Below are 18,367 nucleotides of genomic sequence, written 5' to 3'. Positions count from 1 at the left end.
CTCCTATGTTCCAGCTTACGTGAGTTCAAGCAATCCATAATCGATCAAGCCTAGGGCTAGGTTGTTACGTACATGTGGTAGACATACGTGAGAATCCATCCAGCTGCTCGTGTGCCTGCTAGCTCCTTGTGTACGTGCACATCCGGTGAAACTTCAACACTAGCGGCCGGCTGGAAAGTAATCGGCCGTGACTAGCTAGTGCGTGCGACTCGTCGGAAAGTAGTCGGCGAATCGTCACGGTGAGGTCGGAACTGGGCCAACACACTTGTTCCTGAGGAGTAGCAGGTGGGGAATTAAGTAGAAATGAGGGGAGAAGAACAAGCTCCGCGCGAAGTTGTGCACCTGCATTAGGGTGTAAAGCGGCAAAGGAAAAAATATGCTCATCGAATATAACATCACGGGAGACATATACACGACCCGTGGAGATATCAAGGCACTTATAGCCTTTGTAGAGAGAACTATAGCCAATGAAAGCACATTGCTTGGAACGATATTCCAGCTTGTGTTTGTTGAACGGGCGTAGGTTCGGCCATACTGCACACCCAAAAGTGTGAAGGGAAGAGTACTCTGGGGTGGTATGAAAAAGTCGTTCGAGAGGTGTTTGGTTGTGGATGGTGGTATGAAAAAGTCGTTCGAGAGGTGTTTGGTTGTGGATGACGCGGCTAGGTACTCTGTTGATTAGATGAACAGCGGTGAGGAAAGCCTCATCCCAAAATTTAAGAGGCATGGAGGCATGGGCTAATAGAGAGAGACCAACTTCGACGATATGACGGTGTTTGCGCTTAGCGGAACCATTTTGCTAGTGTGCGTGAGGACATGAGACATGATGGGTAGTACCGATGCGTTCAAAAAACTGATTCAACTTTTGGTACTCACCGCCCCAATCAGTTTGCATGGCAATGATCTTGCGATCAAACAAACGTTCAACAAGTGCTTGAAAAATATGAAATTTTTGAAACACATCAGATTTATGTTTGATGAGGTAAATCCAACTGAACTTGCTAAAATCATCTATGAAACTGACATAGTACTTTTGTCTACCAAGAGAGAGAGGCCCAGGGCCCATACATCCGAAAAAATAAGCTCTAAAGGAGCTTTTGACACACTAGTGGAACGAGGGTATGGTAATTGATGGCTTTTGGCCATCTGACACGCATCACAGACAAGGTGATGATCTGTTTTATTGGACACTAGAAGATTATGGTGGCGAAGAATTTGTTGCACGACCGGGAGGGATGGATGACCGAGGCGCCTATGCCACCTAGAGGTAGATAGTTTGACAACACCAAGGATTTGTCGTGCAGAACCAGTCGGTTTGCCATCAACAGAGTACAGTCCATCTCTACTTGGACCGTGAAGGGTTGTTCTCCCCGTTTCCTGGTCGTTCACAGAAAAGAACTCCGGGTAAACAATGAGGTAAGCATGATTATCTTTAGTAAGTTGATGTCTAGAAAGAAGACTCTTAGAAGCGGAAGGAACATGCAAGATATTGTTCAATTGAAGAGATTCATGGGGAGTAGGAAGAAGTGCATGACCGATATGTGCAATTTGCATACCTTGCCCACTAGCATTGTTAATTTGCTCCGGTCCCGTGTACCGATCCCGGACAATGAGTTTCTCCAGTTCACCCGTCACATGATCAGTAGCACCGGTGTCGAGATACCACTTGGTATCGACACCGTATGAGGCAGCCGCGACATTGGCAGCTTTGGGAGGGTTTCCTTGACGTTTGGGATTGTTGTTGAAGGACTTGTCAAATCGTTTCTTGCAAGACCATTCGCCATGTCCGGCAAGCTTGCAGATTTGATAGATGAGCGGGCCCTGAGGAGGCGGATTTCCCCCTGGTGATGATGAAGTGACGGTGCCATAGTTGTTGGTGTAGGAGGCACCGCCGGCAGGGGAAACCCGAGCCGGGTTGCCGCGACCACTCCCCTTGGAGGCAAGGTTGATGGAGTGGGCAGCGCTGCTATTCTGTGCCTCTATCCGAGTCTCGGCAGAAAGTAGCAGGGAGAAGATCTCGCCAAGGCCGATTGGGTTGTCAGCTGCCGCACTAGTCGAGATTGCCGATACAAACGAGTTGTAATCGGAGTCAAGACCGTGCAGGATGTGGGAGACGACTTCGTCTTCATCAACGGGTGTGCCAGCCGCTGCAAGTTCATCTGCAAAACCCTTCATCTTGGTGTAGTAAGAGGCGGCAGAGAGATCACCTTTCTTCGTAGTGGAGAGTTGACCACGCAACTGAATTTTACGCGCCTGAGATTGGGAGGCAAAAAGCAACAGAATCATCTACGAGACGCCGGATGAAGTAGCGACGTCGTGGACTTGGAGGAGAACATCCCGCGAGAGAGATGCCAGCAGGAAGGTGAGAACCTGCTGATCCTGGCTATACCAGGTGGTGTAGGTAGGGTTGGGGTGGTGGTGGATTCCTTCTTCCCGGAGACATCTGTCTCCACGACCAGAGTGGCAGGGGCGCCGGAGAGGAACCGTCGAGGTACCCCATCAGGCCGGCAGCCCTGATGTGAGGAAGAACCTGCGCCTTCCACACCAAAAAATTGTCTCTGGATAATTTCTCGGTGATGGTATGACCTAGTGCGGCTAGGGAGATGGAGGAAGACATGGCGACGGCTGAGGAAGAAGATATGTTGGCATAGGAAGAGGAAAGGCTCTATACCATGTGAGAATTGATAGGGTAGAAACGTATGCTTTACCAGCAGGGACGTATGCGTGTTATATAGGGCTTAAAGCCAACCGAATACAAAGATTACATGAGATAAGAAGTGGTTAGGATTGATCTTTATCTATACAAGATCTATCTACAAGATCAATCCTAACATTCTATCTCTAAGTTAAACACACGCACCCCTAAGATAATTACAATGTCTAACACTCTCTGGCCGGCCAGGAAGCATCTGCCGGCTAAAGGCGAGACGGCTACCTTCCCTTGGCCGCCTAGGCCAAGCCAGTCGGCTAGGGGCGAGGCGGCCGTGCCTAGGCCGGCTAGTCAAGCAGGCTAGCCGGCTGGGGATCTCAAGTCACATCAGACCGTAGGTCATGACGAGACCCTACGGTTACGCGTCAGCAAAGGTACTGGATCGGGGTGCACGGCAGGTACCAACGTCGGCAGCCACGCCGCTGACCTCCTCCATGCATAGTGTCGGCCCGTCAAACTCCCACTCCATTACTGCACTCGGCGTGGGAACAGTGGAGACGGTCGTACTGTCTGCCCATGAAGAATCTCGCTCGACGACGCCGGACGTACCACACGTGTCCTGCGTCAACCTTATGCGAGAGCCTTATTGGCTAGCCGACGGGTCCCACAACCAGATGGGACCTTGCAGCCAGCGGGGCCCTCCAGCGACAAGACAAGACCCCTGTGGGCCTCCTGGCTAGCCGGCGAGCCTGCCAGCCGGGTCCCACTCTTGTACCTTTTATCCATATTATAGGTTGGTGGGTTCGTTTATAAAACCCCCCGGCCCCCCTCCATGCAGAGGGTGGGTCAACTCAGCACACACACCAACCACATAGGAGAGGCAGACGCGAGCCGGCAGCTCCTTCTTCCTCCTCCGTAATACAGCTCCAGGAGCACTTTGTAGTCCCGTTCATACATCATACACGCCGGCAGTATTAGGGATGTTATCTCTACAGAGAGCCCTGAACCTGGGTACATCGCGCGTTCCATGCTTGTACCAACCTCGTTCCCAGCGTCCTCTGGTACCACTTCGGTTCCCACCATCTTTAGCCTACCCATGGCTTATGTTGTGAGTAAACACCGACACGGGTTTACCTCACCATTGGTTTTGGTGCACGAACACCTTTTTTTGTTCACCTTTTTTACCAAAATTCATGATCATATTTTGAAATTTGGACACACTTTCAAATTCATGAACAATTTTTAAAACACAGGAACGTTTTCAATCCTTGATCTTCTTTGAAATTTGGAACATATTTTTAAATTCTTGCACATGTTTATGTAGCACGGGAACATTTTCTAAATTCACTAACATTTTTTGAAATCCAGTAAGATCATTCAAATTTATGAAAGTTTTTTGAAATGCATGAACATTTTTAGAATGCCGAGAACATTTTTTCAGATTCGTCAAAAAAAATATTCGTAAAAAATATTCAAGAGAAGTTTTATATAACTTGGAACATTTTGAAATTCATAAACATTTTTTGAGTAAGTGAACAATTTACAAATACATCAGCATTTTCGAAATATTTTTATAATTCATGTACAAATCCGAGAATATTTCTTTAAATACGGGAATATTTTTTAATTTCATGATGTATTTTTTAAATTGTGAACATTTTTTGAATTTTATAATCTAAATAATATGTAGAAAGCATTTTAAAATTACTGAACATTTTTATAAAGAAACAATAATATGTAGGAAGCATTTTAAAAGTTTTGAGCATATTCCAATCATTTGCAACATTTGTAAAGAAGCAATAGAACTAAAACATAAAAAAAAGCAATAAATGAAAGAAAACAAATGGGACACCGACCTCGCACATGGTCTGGGCCAAACCGCACGCACGAGCAGTCGCGGCTCCTCCATCATCGTGCTTCAACTTACTGTTTGACTCCCTTAGATTTCTCCGTTCTTTATGAGATTAATCAAGGGTCATGCCTTTGCTTGCGGGGATTGCAACTGTTCGCATATGTGTCATATTGTATGTGTCTACACTTTACCAAAGTTCATGCTTTCTGTTAATATATGTTAGATTATTATTTTTATAGCCAGTCTATTGCAAATTGGCCGACCGCACAGGGCCCCAGAATTTTGGCCCCCCCAGTCCAGCAAATATTATGTCTATATATCTATATGAAAAAAAGGCCCAGCAAAAAAAAACTAATTTTCAAGCAGCCCATTATAGCACATTAGCACTCCCAGGCACGCATGCAATCACGTAGCCCACGCACCGTACGTAATCCCAGCCCGTCTGTTTCTCCCCTAATTGCGTTGCTGATTAGGGTTAGAGATCTCGACGGCGACGGCTGCGTGCCCGGGCGACGGTAGCACAGGGAAAACGTCAGGCCACACTCAGTCCCAGATGTACGTGCGGCGATCGAGGCGCCGACGGCCGACGGTCGGCCACGCCCCACGACGCATCTTCCATTAGCACTTGCGAGCGCAAGTCTTTGTAGTCAAAGCATCTAGGTGTTGACGGTACACAAAGCAATAGCATCTAGAGACTGCGGTGTTAGGTCCATACTAGAGACTGCGGTGCATTCAAGAGTTCTTCATACTTATGTTGTGCATTAACACACATAATTTTCATTGATTCCCCTACTTTATTTTGCTAGTGCAGACAGTAGACAAAGCATCTAGGTGAAGTATTTTTTCTATTTTCTTAGCTACAAAGGGCTATAACTCTGAGAGTTTGAATTAATTCAGATTACGTTTTGTCTAATTAAACAGAAAGAATCATGCATCCAGGAAGGAAGTATGATTCCGGTGCTTCAAAGCGAAGGAAGAAACAGAAACTAGAAGAAGATGCTCGATCACAAAAGGGTGCTCTCGATAAATTTGTTGTGAAAGAACCTAAGCCCAATTCTGAAAACCAAACTGATGAAGGTGATGATACTAACAATGTCGACGTCGATGAAGATGATTCAAACCATCTTGATGAAGGAGATACTGCTAATATTTCCATTGAAGGTGATGATGCTAATATTGATGATAACATCAATAATTTGGTTCAACCTGATATGTTTGATCCAAGTATATGGGATGCACTTGATCCTACAATGGTTGATATTTTGGTGCAAAAGGGTCCTAAAAGAGACCTGTCTATTGAGCATGGTCCTACAGACAAATTTGATAGAAGGTTTTCAGCATTATCTTACACTAGAGTTCTCTCGAATGGAGAAAAGTGTGATAGAGAGTGGCTTGTGTACAGCAAAGATCTTGATAAAGTATTTTGTTTTTGCTGCAAATTATTAAGGAAGGGGCATGTGAGAGGTCAGTTAGCAAATGATGGCTTTAGTGACTGGCATCATCTTATCAGTAGACTCAAAGAGCATGAAAATGGTAGAGAGCATGTCACAAATATGAGTACTTGGTATGACTTGCGTCTCAGGTTGGAGAAGAATCAAACAATCACTAGTAGAAATAAGGGCTTTCGTCCCAGCTCGAAAAACACATTAGTCCCGGTTCCTTTACGAACCGGGACTAATGTTAGTATTAGTCCCGGTTCGAGCGGCAAAGGCGCCGGTCGGGCATTAGTCCCGGTTCAAATGGGACCTTTAGTCCCGGTTCGTGTCTCGAACCGGGACTAAAGGGTTTGGAGGTTTTAGTCCCGGTTCGTGTCTTGAACCGGGACTAAAGGGTAGACCTTTAGTCCGGTTTCGTGACACGAACCGGGACAAAAGGTGTTCAGATTTTTTTTTCTGTTTTTAAATTCTTGTTTGTAGTTTCTGTTTTAAATTGCTTATATCTTTTAGGATATTTGATGTTTTTGATTGATTCTTTTTGCATTAGATTCAAAATTTTGTCTAGTTTCTGTTCGTGCCATTAGTTTTCAAATTTGAATGGTTTAAATTTGAATTTGTTTAAATTTGCTTCAAACCCAGTTTTTGAATAACTTGAGTTTACAAATAGTTTTTAATTTAATTCTTTTTGCTCCCACTCATGTGTTAGATTGTTGTCACAGTAAGATTTATTTGGTTATTTTTAGAATAATTTAAATTAGGATTTTAATTAAAGAAATATTGTTTTTCTTATATAGTTGTTTTAGTCATTTAATTGTTGTTTTTTATTATTTTTAGTTAGTTCTTTTTGTAGATTTTAACATGTTGTAGTATGGTGCATATTTAATGCACAAAAAAAATCTAAAGTTCAATTAATTTTAAAAAAATTCCTTTGTAGCAGATGGGTTTTCGTCTGAAACCTTGATACTTTGAGTTTTGTAGAATATAAACAAAAATGATAAAATCTTCAAAAAATAAAAAAAATGATAAAATCTTCAAAAAATAAAATCCTTTGAGATATTGTTAGGTTTTAGTGTCTAGTCGGTATAAAAATTTTGAGATATGAATTTTGACCGTTTTTGTAAAAAAAGGAAAAAAAATAAAGGCCATAACTTTTGCATACGACGTCCAAAAAAATTAATATATAAAAAAAACTAGAAAAATTGGTACTCGATTTCACCCGGGCTTGCCCGATGAAGTTTTCTCACATGCTCAAAATTCCAAATGGAAAAAAGTTATTTCAAAAAGAAGTTTTTTCCAAAAAAAAAAGAAAAATAATTTTATTTAAAAATATTAGGTTGTTTTCATTGAAATTCACTATTATTGTTACTTATTAAGTTTATTTTAATAATTGTTTGTAATTCAAAAAAATAAATTATGTGACATGACATCAAGACCCAAGTTGTTTAGAATTGATAGCTTACTATTGTGAGAAAAACAACAAGTGCACACTTGGCAACTACGGGCGATAGAACGAGAAAGTTAAGCGTGCTCGGGCTGAAGCAGTGAAAGGATGGGTGATCGGTCGGGAAGTTAGACGATTTGAGACTAAAGGTACTCCCTCCGAGGCGCCCACGTGGAGCACCTTTGGTCCCGGTTGGTGAACCGGGACTAAAGCCTCTTACGGGTCGGGACTATAGGCCCTGTCCCCACTAGTGAATTGACAAAGTTGCTCAACAAGAACTTGAAAAAGAAAGGGAGCATTGGAGAAAATAAAGACATTGATGGACTTGAATTATCTTGCGAGCTACTTTTTCTCCAGGACTCACTTCAGAAATCTATGGGTCCACTTGATATTTTGAATTTTTTGAGGAAGCGCTCCTTAATCTATCCTAATGTTGTTATTGCATACAGAATGTTGTTAACCATTCCAGTGACAGTTGCATATGCAGAAAGGAGCTTCTCTAAACTCAAGTTTTTGAAATCATACTTGTGTTCTACTATGACACAAGAAAGACTCAATGGATTGGCCAACAATAGCACTTGACAATGATGTCTTGGAGAAGATTGATTATGAAGATTTGATCGAAGATTTCATTTCAAGAAATACTAGAAGAATGTTGCTCTTTGGTAGAAAATGACGTCAGTTTATAAGTTTATAGTGTTAGTATCATCTTTACTAATTTAGGGTTAGTATTTCGTGTATTTCCTAAATATTGTATCAAATATGACATATTTGAAGTTAGATAATTAAGTAAGAGCATGCTTTTAGTTCTTCAGTTTTATAGTATAAAAAAATTAGGACCCTAGTTTGATTTTTGTCCCGGGCCCCTAAATTTTTGGAGACGGCCGTGGGCGAACGCACAGAAAGGACAACAGACGATCGCGACGTACTTCACGCACATGCGCTCGCTAGTCGATGAGCTCGCCGCCGCGGGCAAACCCCTTCCTGACGACGAGCTAGTCTCCTACATCCTCGTCGTGGTCGGGCTGGACATGAAGTACCAGCTGCTTGCGTCTGCCCTTGACGCACGCACCACTCCCACCTTCCTTGATGATCTTTTTCCACATATGAGCAATTTTGATCATAGGGTAGCCCTCTTCCATGACTCGGGCTTCGACGGCGGCTTCAAAGACCTCCATCAACGTTGCTGCTCAAGGTCGCGACGGCGGCTCCTCACGGATTTCATATGAAAGTACACATGCGGACAATACACACTGTGAACATTTTGCTAGTATGAAAGAAAGCACATGCACATTTTTCTTTTCCCGCGAGGGGCACATACACCATTGATGGTATCCAGAAAGTGCCCTGATTTCCGCAGCCTCATCAAATGAGGCGCAAGTATAACGGTGAGTTCGCTACTAAGAAGTGGATAATATTACTGTTGGAGCAACACCCCCCCCCCCCATTTCGCAATTTTCAAACCAAAGGCTTACTATTTCTAATTCAAATATTTTCCATACTGCTTACACAAATTATTTGTTTTCATTGGGACATGTTTATTACATTCAAGATAAATTTCCCACACCGCTTACACAAATGATTTGTTTCCATTGGTACATGTTTATTACATTCAAGATAAATTCACGGAAGTAATATATACAATCCAACCAGTTGGTCACCCGCTTAGTTCGCGGGTCCGAAAGAGATGAGCGTGCGCTCGTTGTCCCTGACCTACTCGAGTAAAACCGCTTTGTATGCACCAAGTTGTCTGTTATTGTTCAATGCTTTGATGTTGAGGCGATATTTGAGACCAGCGACATTTGCCTCCTCGCCGCTCACCACCTTGATGAACTTGAGCCCATCATGCGACTGCCCACTCGCCGAGCTCTTGGACGTGTGGTTCATTGTCGGGGTCTCCAATAGGATACCACTCTTCCTCGGCGGACGTTCTCAAGGGGTAAGCCACCACGACAACACTGGCGACAATGATGAGAAGGAGGCTGCAAGTCCTCATCGATCGCTGACGGTTTTGTGGCGGTGTGGCTTTGGCTTGACGTATGCGCTTATGCAGCTTTGAGATCAATCACGATGCTTGTTGTGGTGATGGTCGAAGATGAATGAGCTGCACACATCTAAATAGGTATGGCCATTGCAAGGTACTCCCTCCGTTCTTAAATATAAGACATTTTAGATATTGCACTATAAACTACATATGGATGTACATAGACATATTTTAGAATGTAGATTCATTCATTTTCCTCCGTATGTAGTCTCCTAGTGTAATCTCTAAAAGGTCTTATATTTTGAAACGGAAGGAGTAGATATTAACTGCATACATATCTGTCATATGTCATTTATTAGTATCAATTAAGTAGATACATTAAAGTACTTCTAAAATTAGTACTCCCTCCGTCACGGTTTAGAAGGCACAGTTAAACTTGTGTGCGTTTCCAAAATAGACAAGGTTTAAGGCGCGAAAGCAATTACTCTTATTAATTACTAGTTGAGTGCCCGTGCGTTGCCACGTGCCGTCAATGATGACCCAATCTTGCTACTTGTCTCACTATTATCGGCAAACCTGCAGTAAGCCCTCTTGTGTCCCTAACAACCCCTCTTGCTTAAAGTACTCATCTCGATAAATAGTATGATACCTTCTTCCCTATACAATGTAGTGCTAAACCAATACATGTGACTCAAAATTGAATTCCAGATATACAGATTTATCATCATGTGTTAAAAAAGTGTCCCATGTTCTTAATAAAATCTCATATAGCCTGAGGATATTGGTCACCAAGAGAAAAATGTGTTCACAGTGAAACAAAACAATAAATTTAGGCATAGAGATCTTGAGTTGTAGGCATAGTTATAAAAATGTACAACACAAAGATGTGTCCCACAGAAAAAACAAGAACTTATGTGTCGTATATGGTGCTTATTACTACATTCAACAAATATCAAGTCACCAAACCAATGTACACAGTGAACTATCAGAAGCTTGACATATTAGAATTAAAACAAACTATCTCAACTGCAATAGATATATTTGCCCTGATGCTTCCTTGGTAGCCTTGTTCGAAGATAAATTTCTCTCTACAATCTACCAGCATAGCCTGACAGACAAGCAAGAAGCAAGTGAGAAAATATTAAAACAAAACATTATCCTCATCAAAGGAAGCATAACTGCATCTGCATAACTAAATAAGCAACCTATGAAGCAAGCACATCTGATATGTCATATGTCCATCTTCAATCTATGTTTGCTTCCAACTAAACTCATATTTCTCGGCATTTTCTAAGTAGCACCTATATCGTTCATGTTAATTTTGATATACATCATGTGTATATAAAGACAAATGCTTAGTACTTACTCTACACTTGGCAGTAGGAGTGCAGATTACTACCACCCATTGTTGAGACCAAACAAATTGTAAAATCATTTGATGGAAACCTCACCTCCTCGAGGGTTCCAGAATCATTGGAGCAAATCCACCTATTAAATAAGAAAAAGACATAAATAAACGTATACAAAAATTCCTACTGTGAAAATTTACTATTGTTCATGAGAAAGTGTGAGACTCATGCGTATAGAAAAGCAACATCAAACCGAAGTTTGGTAAATCAAAATTTGACTCTACTCACAATAAGGAAAAATAACTTCTGATTCATCCCTGCTCATCAAAACCCTCCCCATCGATGACTACTCCTGGCCACCAACTCTTCGGAACCCTCTCTGTGCTACCGCTTCAACCCTGCCATGCGACATCATCCTCATAGCGCAGAGGCTCTTCATCAGCCTCTGCAACCACATCCCATGGGGGTGGCCATCGGCGCGCTTGTGCTCCTTGCACTGCTTGCCATGCTCCCCTCCCTCGCTGCACACCATGCAAGGATAAAAGTGGGAGATTGGAGGAAATTGTTGAAGCTGGCAAGTAAGAATGGCCTTCCTCAGTGTTTAAGACATAGAACATGTGTTCTACATTGTTAGTATCATTAGTCTAACAACGAATGTTCAATTTTACTATCATCGACCAGCTTGGGAATGTGAGTACTATCCATCATATTTCCCCCTCAATTGTCACTTAATAACATCTTGCATGAAAAAAAAGGAAGAGCAGAGGAGGGGAGTGGGCAGGAACTGAAAGGAGAGGAAGGAGGGAGAGCAGAACATACCTTGCTAGACCTGACAGGGTGGCCGGTGAAGTGCCGCAGCAGTGGAGTCTTGACCCTATCTAGTGGGTGTTGATTGACGGGACACGACACGACCCACCTCATGTTGTGAGGACATCACATGCCCTTACAAAATTTAAAGATCATAGTGAGCAAAAATCAAAATTTTCTCTCAGTTTTTGTTGCCTTCTTACTGTTTTCACTAAAGCCTCGAATTCTACACCACAAGAATTTACTCCAACTTTCTCATGTAACCCTGAAGCAGTCGCTGCACCATGCAACATGAGCATCATGTAAAAGAAAAGAGGGGTAACATTTTTTTTTGTTTTTTCAACAACCAGAACATGTTAAAAGCAGACAAAATATTAGCTGGAGATATGTTCCACCAGCAAAAAAGTACATATATAAGAAGTCATATCCGGGGATCAAGGACGTATGGAAGCATTTACCACTGAACCTGAAAATGCAATGATGGTTTCGGAGGGTTGGAAAAAATCGTGGGAGGACGTGGGGGAGGACTTTTAGCGATAGAAGGGGGGTAGTACGAGGTTGAACTATCACGACAGACGGCAGATCCCCCTTTAATAGTAGAGATACCTGTAACGCATACTTTGCTGCAACATATCATCCGAAAGAATGACTCAGCAATATAAAATTACTGAGGTTCTTTGCTTTGCGCCATTCCTCAAAAGAATCTAAGCCTCGGTTTCTGTTCACAAAGTTGACCAAAATAAAAAACAAAAGGAAGCATGTTACTCGTTGTTTAAAAAAAGCATATACCAGAAACTACATCACAAAGTAATATGATGGAACAAATCTACATGGATTTCTCATAGTAGCAATTGCTTGCAGGATCCTCAAAAATCAAAATAAAACAGAATGTTCATCATAAAATTTGATGCCAAGGCTTGGTCAACAACAGAAATGATAGTGGCAGTTGAGGGGAACCAGTAGCATAATAAAATAAAGTATCTGTATCTAACCTTCAGTACTTCTACAATCAAAGTCAGGTCTGCTTGATCCACCCCAGCTGCAAAAGGGTAGGAAAAATTCAACAATATGCAACATCAAACAATGTGGAGTAATTACAAGAACAGTATAAAACATTTTTTATCATCCATGACACATATCCTAATAGTAGGCAAACATTTATGTATCGTCATATTAATTTTCCTTACCTAGAGGTAAAAGGACACGATTGACTCCTCTTAACTCACACTGATAACATTCAATTTCTAACATAAATCTTGAACTCTAACATTCAATTTTCTTTTCTAAACCTCTCCACGCCCTCAACAACAATTTTTACTGGGTCTAATTCCATGTAGCTGCAGTGACACAACAATTAGGAAAAACAAGAGATAGCAAATCATAATATTAGCAGTCGAAGTGGTAAAGAGGTGCTAGTGTACCTTCCATAGAAAGGAACCATGATCTTTGTTGCATTCTGTTTTAGTTGATCAAAAGCACCAGCCCTCAATGTGTCAGCACAAACCAGTGCCGATTTAAATCCTATATTTTGATGATAATGGACATATTTCATACAAGTGGTAGTTTTCCCAAAACCTGCATGAACAAGACGATGCCTTGTGATTTGTGAACAGTATATTATAAGCAATGCAACTAAAGTGCAGAAGACATATAACCGATCATTAGTGAGCCAGTCAGCTAAACAACAACAGCCCCACACCGAAGCCAAATAGTACGATAAGAATGTGATCTATCACTTACAACTGGCCCTTCAAATGACTCGCTAATTACAAACTACCCATCCAAGATGAGAAAACTTGCAATATAAAGTGTATCTTTCTTTTAGAATAGAACAAAATTTACAACACATCAGGTATCCACCCCAAAGGAACATAAGAATAGCTAATCACTACTACTCCAAGTCTCCAATTACATGGCTTCTTGTATCACCAAAAAAGTCAGCTGGAGAGAATCACATGCCAGTAGCTCGATAAAGTGAAAAAAACATTGAAGGTGACTAAGGCTTGGCCTATAATAATTTGTTTCCATGGTTAGCCCCCATCAAATGAATATATAAACAAGCCGGTAAACGGCTTAATAAGAAGTAATCAAGTCACTATGAAAGATAACGTTATTCTCATGGAATATAACCGTGAAACAATGTCCTCCAAATTAAGGAATAACGGATATTGCATATGTTCATTTGGGCGGATGCAATTGCTAAAACATCATATATCAAGACAGAATTCGGACATACAGTAATAACGTGGCAGCAGGCAGGGCAGACTGACCTTGCAAACCAACAAACATGACCACACACGGCTTCCCTTTCTTGGGAGCGAAGGCGGGCTTCCCGGCATCCAACATGTTGCATAGCTCATCGAAGACGGACTACAGCAACAACGACATACACGGAAGGCAATTCAATTAAAACCTCTCCCCGAAATCACACGAGAGAATTTGCGTCAGGTTAGGGCGTGTTCGTACGGGCGGGCGGGGCGGGGCCTGGTTGTTGTGGACATTATCGTCTTGATGTTGCGGCGCTTGTCGGTGCCGGCGGCAAGCGCCCCGAGGTAGACGGCGCGCTTGACGTTGGCCTGCATGTCGCGGACCATGTCGAGCTGGACGTCGGCCTGGAGGAGCGCGCGGGTGATCTCGTTGAGGCAATCGCCGAGGACCCTCTCGTTGACGACCGTGGCGTTCGTCATCCGCGCGAGCGCGCAGGAGAGGCTCCCGCCGAGCTGCGCGAGCACCATCTCGCCGGACTCACGGGGGCGGCGGCGGGGCTCTCTCTCTCTGGTTAGCGCTAGGGCTCGAGGCGAACTGAACTTGGGGAAGACGCGGAGGGTGGTGGTGCGGCGCGCCGGCTGCCTCAGCCTGCGCCGGCATATTGGGCGCGGACGCGTGCGCGGTTGCCGCCGCCAGCGCCGCCAAGTCCTGCGAGAAGGCGTCGTACATGCGGCGCTCGCTGGCGCAGTCGTCTCGATCGCCGGTGACGGCGGGGAGGTGCGCGCAGATGCCAATGCCCATCGCCCTCTTGGCCTTCCTCCACATCCCCTCCATGAGCGCCGGCACCCGGCAGATTCGCCCCCTAGGACCTCACACAAGATGGGATCGGGAGCAACGTGGGTGGGGGCTGGGACGTGGGTGCGTGGGTCGTTGGTCCTTTTTCCGGCCGGCTTTTCGAGCCGAGATAAGAGGAGCCGAGAGGATTTTTTATTGAACTAATCGCTGGTTTATCGCCTGGTTTATGGAGGGATTGAAAAAAATCGGTGGAAAAGTGGAAAGGCTAGTGGTAGGAGGGGGGGTCGCTGGAGGTCGAACCATCACGACAGACGGCAGATCCCCTTTAATAGTAGAGATAACACCTTCTAGTTTCTACCAGTATGTGTTTTGCATAAATTATAGAGCTGATTAGAGAAACAAACAACTATGATTGTAAGCGTCGCTGCTATAAAACCATATAGTATCAAAACGAAACAAACAACCTGGCACAAAAGCATTTAGCAGCAAGCGACAGACTGTAGATACAACAGCTGAAAAGGCAGCTACTGTGTATTGCATATATTATAACAACGAAGATTGAGATACACTACATACAAATGAGCACAGGTTGCTTTTATCTATTTTAAAAACATTATTGCCAAACATGTCATTTCATGTTACTGATAATTGTGAATGGACTCAGACTGTAACAAATGGAACAGGATGGGAAACACCACATGCGCAACAAAGTTGGATCTTATATCTTGCCGTATAAGCTTATAAGATTTACGTGGTGTAGAGAACTAATTAAGCATGAACCTTGATCTGCTAAGCTTCTACTTGCTTAATATACAAACTTGAAGCTTCTAGTTTTTTCTTGCATGTAAAAGTTTCAAATGTGTTTATATGTCACGTACCTATGTTCTCCATCATCTTGGGCATAACAAAGACCATTACGACCATAAAACCGACCATCATACCCATGGGGCTCTTCAAAAGTGACAAAATGTTGAAAGGCTCCCTCATCTGAGGAAAATAGATACAGACACATATGTTGGTTAAGAAATGATTTGGTAGAAAATAGATACTGATACATATGTTGGTTAAGAAAGGACTTGGTAACAGCAAGCAGCTAGGAAACAGGTTAACAATAACTATAGCATTAGACACCTCATAGTATTGCTCTTCTTTCAGAGGTTCCAAAACCAGTTCATTTAGTACTCTTCTGTTCTCAGTCAATGCTGCTTGAATATGCCCAGGATTCCTGGCACTGATGTCCACTCGAACCTATCACACAGCAAAATACAGAATACACTGTTTAGTGCCCATTCTGCTCATATTACAATGAAATTTTCTAATGAATACTCACTGGTGAGAAGAAGTAGCCAAGTGAGGAAACTTCGATCAAATGAGTCCCAGCAGGCATGTTGTGACTTAAGGATATTAGGTCAAGGGGTAACAATAAGCACAGGATGATCTGCTAACATTGCCCATGGGCTGCCAACAGTGAAACATTTATACAAACACAATAAACTACTCCCTCCGTTTCTAAATATAAGCCTTTTTTAGAGACTTCAATATGGACTAAACGTATTTTAGAGTGTATATTCAGTTATTCACTCATTTTGCTTCATATGTAGTTCATATTGGAATCTCAAAAAAGGCTTATATTTAGGAAGTGAAGGAGTATAACAGACACATAATGACATCGGAAAATTCTTGACATAGCACTCCCACAAGATGCACTTCCATCTTTGTCGAGAAGAAAAGCATCCTCATAAAAATGGACAATTCAAAACAATGATGCATGAAAGAACAGACTAAATTGATTTGATCAAAATAAAAGAAGATTTCCCCTCATAAGAGAAGTCGAAATAGAATTTGGAAGGACCTGGTATAACATGTTTCTCATAGGATTGGTCAAAGAAACATGATGCAATGTTCATTCCTCAACGCGTTTTAAAATACTCCCAGTGCTGGCCAAGAAACATTGGGGCTTTGGAGGCCCGTGTCAACACATTTGCTCAAAACAAACAAAGGGAAAGAGAGAGGCACTTTGATTTACCATGTGGACCAGGACGATTCCCCCTTTCTCCTTCTCTGCGGGAAGCTACCGAATAAGCAGTTTCCTGCATCTGTTGATTGGTTCTGTTACTTCTGAACAAAAGGACGCAACATATAAACAGCAGCCACAAGACAATCCCATCTTCGTTCAGAATCGAAAGATGAGCCAGGGTAAAATCCGTCACTACTATATAGCACGCCACGTAAGCAACGGCGAAGTTGGGGCGAGGAAACGGTCCAAAGTCCATGGTAGCATAGAGATCGGTAGCGGCGACACACTCGGCCATGCTTGGATCAAGCGTCCATGCACAGACCCCGGAGACAGTTCCAGCAGATTGGCCCGGTTCGAGCATGGAGCTGGATCGCGCTGAGCCCCAGATATAGGCCACGCTCGAGCTGCGCGAGCACCATCTCGCCGGACTCACGGGGGCGGCGGCGGGGCTCGCTCTCTCTCTCTGCGGCGCGGCGATCGGTTAGCGCTAGGGCTCGAGGCGAACTGAACTTGGGGAAGACGCAGAGGGTGGTGGTGCGGCGCGCCGGCTGCCTCCGCCTGCACCGGCGTATTGGGCGCGGACGCGTGCGCGGCCGCCGCCCCAGCGCCGCCAAGTCCTCCGAGAAGGCGTCGGACGCGCGGCGCTCGCTGGCGCAGTCGTCCCGGTCGCCGGTGACGGCGAGGAGGTGCGCGCAGATGCCAATGCCCATCGCCCTCTTGGCCTTCCTCCACATCCCCTCCATGAGCGCCGGCACCCAGCAGATTCGCCCCCTGGGATCGGGAGCAACGTTAGACAAGGGAGTAATTGCTTTCACGTCTTAAACCTTGTCTATTTTGAAAACGCACGCAAGTTTAACTGTGTCTTCTAAACCGTGACAGAGGGAGTCCCTCCGTCCAGGTGTGTAGGGCGACTTTTAGAAAGCTTGGCGATTTAGGCGGGGAAGGATTGGACGAGAGCGCGCGCAGTTTTTGCTAAAAAAGTGAAACCGTTTTGGAAATAAATCCCGTCATTAGTGCTGCCGTTTCACCTAACCCTGCATGCATTGGCTCTTTCCTTCTCTCACGGGGCATGTCCCAGTGGGAATTGAAGAAAGAAGAGGAGGTGGGTTGTAGTACTCCGAGGGGCATTTAACTGACTACGAGGTTGTTGAGATAAACGAGGGCATTTAATTGAATTAAGCCTAACACTTTTGGAATTCTTGGATTCTCAAAGTCACCCATGCACTTGGACGGAGGGAGTAAGATTAATCTTGATTGATTCCACATAAATGCATTATTAAATATAAGATGATGGGAGGAGAGACAAAAAAAACTGGACGAAAAAAAAAACCTACCAAGTCCCCCTTTATTTAAGAGCAGAGATTTTAGCAAGGCAGTTAATTATGTGTGAAATTAATTACGTCCATTTAAACAGGGATTTTTTTTTCATATGTTGGATCAATTTGGAAACTGAGTTATAAATGCAATTAATTATTTAGGCAAGCAGATAATTAGAAATTAGGCATGCAATTAATTACTTATGTAGACAGTTAATTGGGTGTGTAGATAAATATAGAAAAGATAGTTAATTAGGCTTGCAAATAATTACTTAGCCAGGGAGTTCGCGTTAAATCAATGAGAGAGAGAGATAAAGAGAAGGTCCGGTCACTACGTAAGTTCATGTTGCAGTTGTCATGTATACACAAAAGTTGTCATGTATACTCTATCATACAACGACCTCATAATGCAACAGCTGAAAAGAACTGGACGGCACACAGCTGATTATGTGGACGGTTTCTTAGAATCTGATTACATAAACTGGTAAGCTGAAAAGAACTGGCCCATTATA

The 18,367-nt window shown here is 43.3% G+C and overlaps 1 protein-coding gene, 1 long non-coding RNA gene and 1 pseudogene across 2 annotated transcripts; all 3 read right to left on the bottom strand.

The window, feature by feature from the left end:
* Nucleotides 1-2,052: 2,052 nt before the first annotated feature.
* LOC123400573 lies at nucleotides 2,053-2,136 on the bottom strand (annotated as a pseudogene).
* An 8,123-nt stretch (nucleotides 2,137-10,259) lies between these two features.
* LOC123395242 lies at nucleotides 10,260-12,219 on the bottom strand. The gene is made up of 4 exons (XR_006609686.1): nucleotides 11,532-12,219; nucleotides 11,001-11,233; nucleotides 10,730-10,851; nucleotides 10,260-10,471 (listed from the first exon to the last, which is right to left on the bottom strand). It is a non-coding gene; the product is annotated as an uncharacterized LOC123395242 (long non-coding RNA).
* A 3,148-nt stretch (nucleotides 12,220-15,367) lies between these two features.
* LOC123395241 (ER membrane protein complex subunit 7 homolog) lies at nucleotides 15,368-15,940 on the bottom strand. Its single transcript, XM_045090201.1, has 3 exons — nucleotides 15,853-15,940; nucleotides 15,654-15,770; nucleotides 15,368-15,509 (listed from the first exon to the last, which is right to left on the bottom strand). Exons 1-3 carry the CDS (start codon nucleotides 15,907-15,909, stop codon nucleotides 15,393-15,395), a joined length of 291 nt encoding a protein of 96 aa, XP_044946136.1. The 5' UTR covers nucleotides 15,910-15,940; the 3' UTR covers nucleotides 15,368-15,392.
* Between the last annotated feature and the right edge of the window lie 2,427 nt (nucleotides 15,941-18,367).

This window comes from Hordeum vulgare, chromosome 5H, assembly GCF_904849725.1.
Source record: "Hordeum vulgare subsp. vulgare chromosome 5H, MorexV3_pseudomolecules_assembly, whole genome shotgun sequence".
NCBI lineage: Eukaryota > Viridiplantae > Streptophyta > Magnoliopsida > Poales > Poaceae > Hordeum > Hordeum vulgare.
Note: the sequence above shows the minus strand (reverse complement) of the source record. Positions and strands in the feature narration are given on the sequence as shown.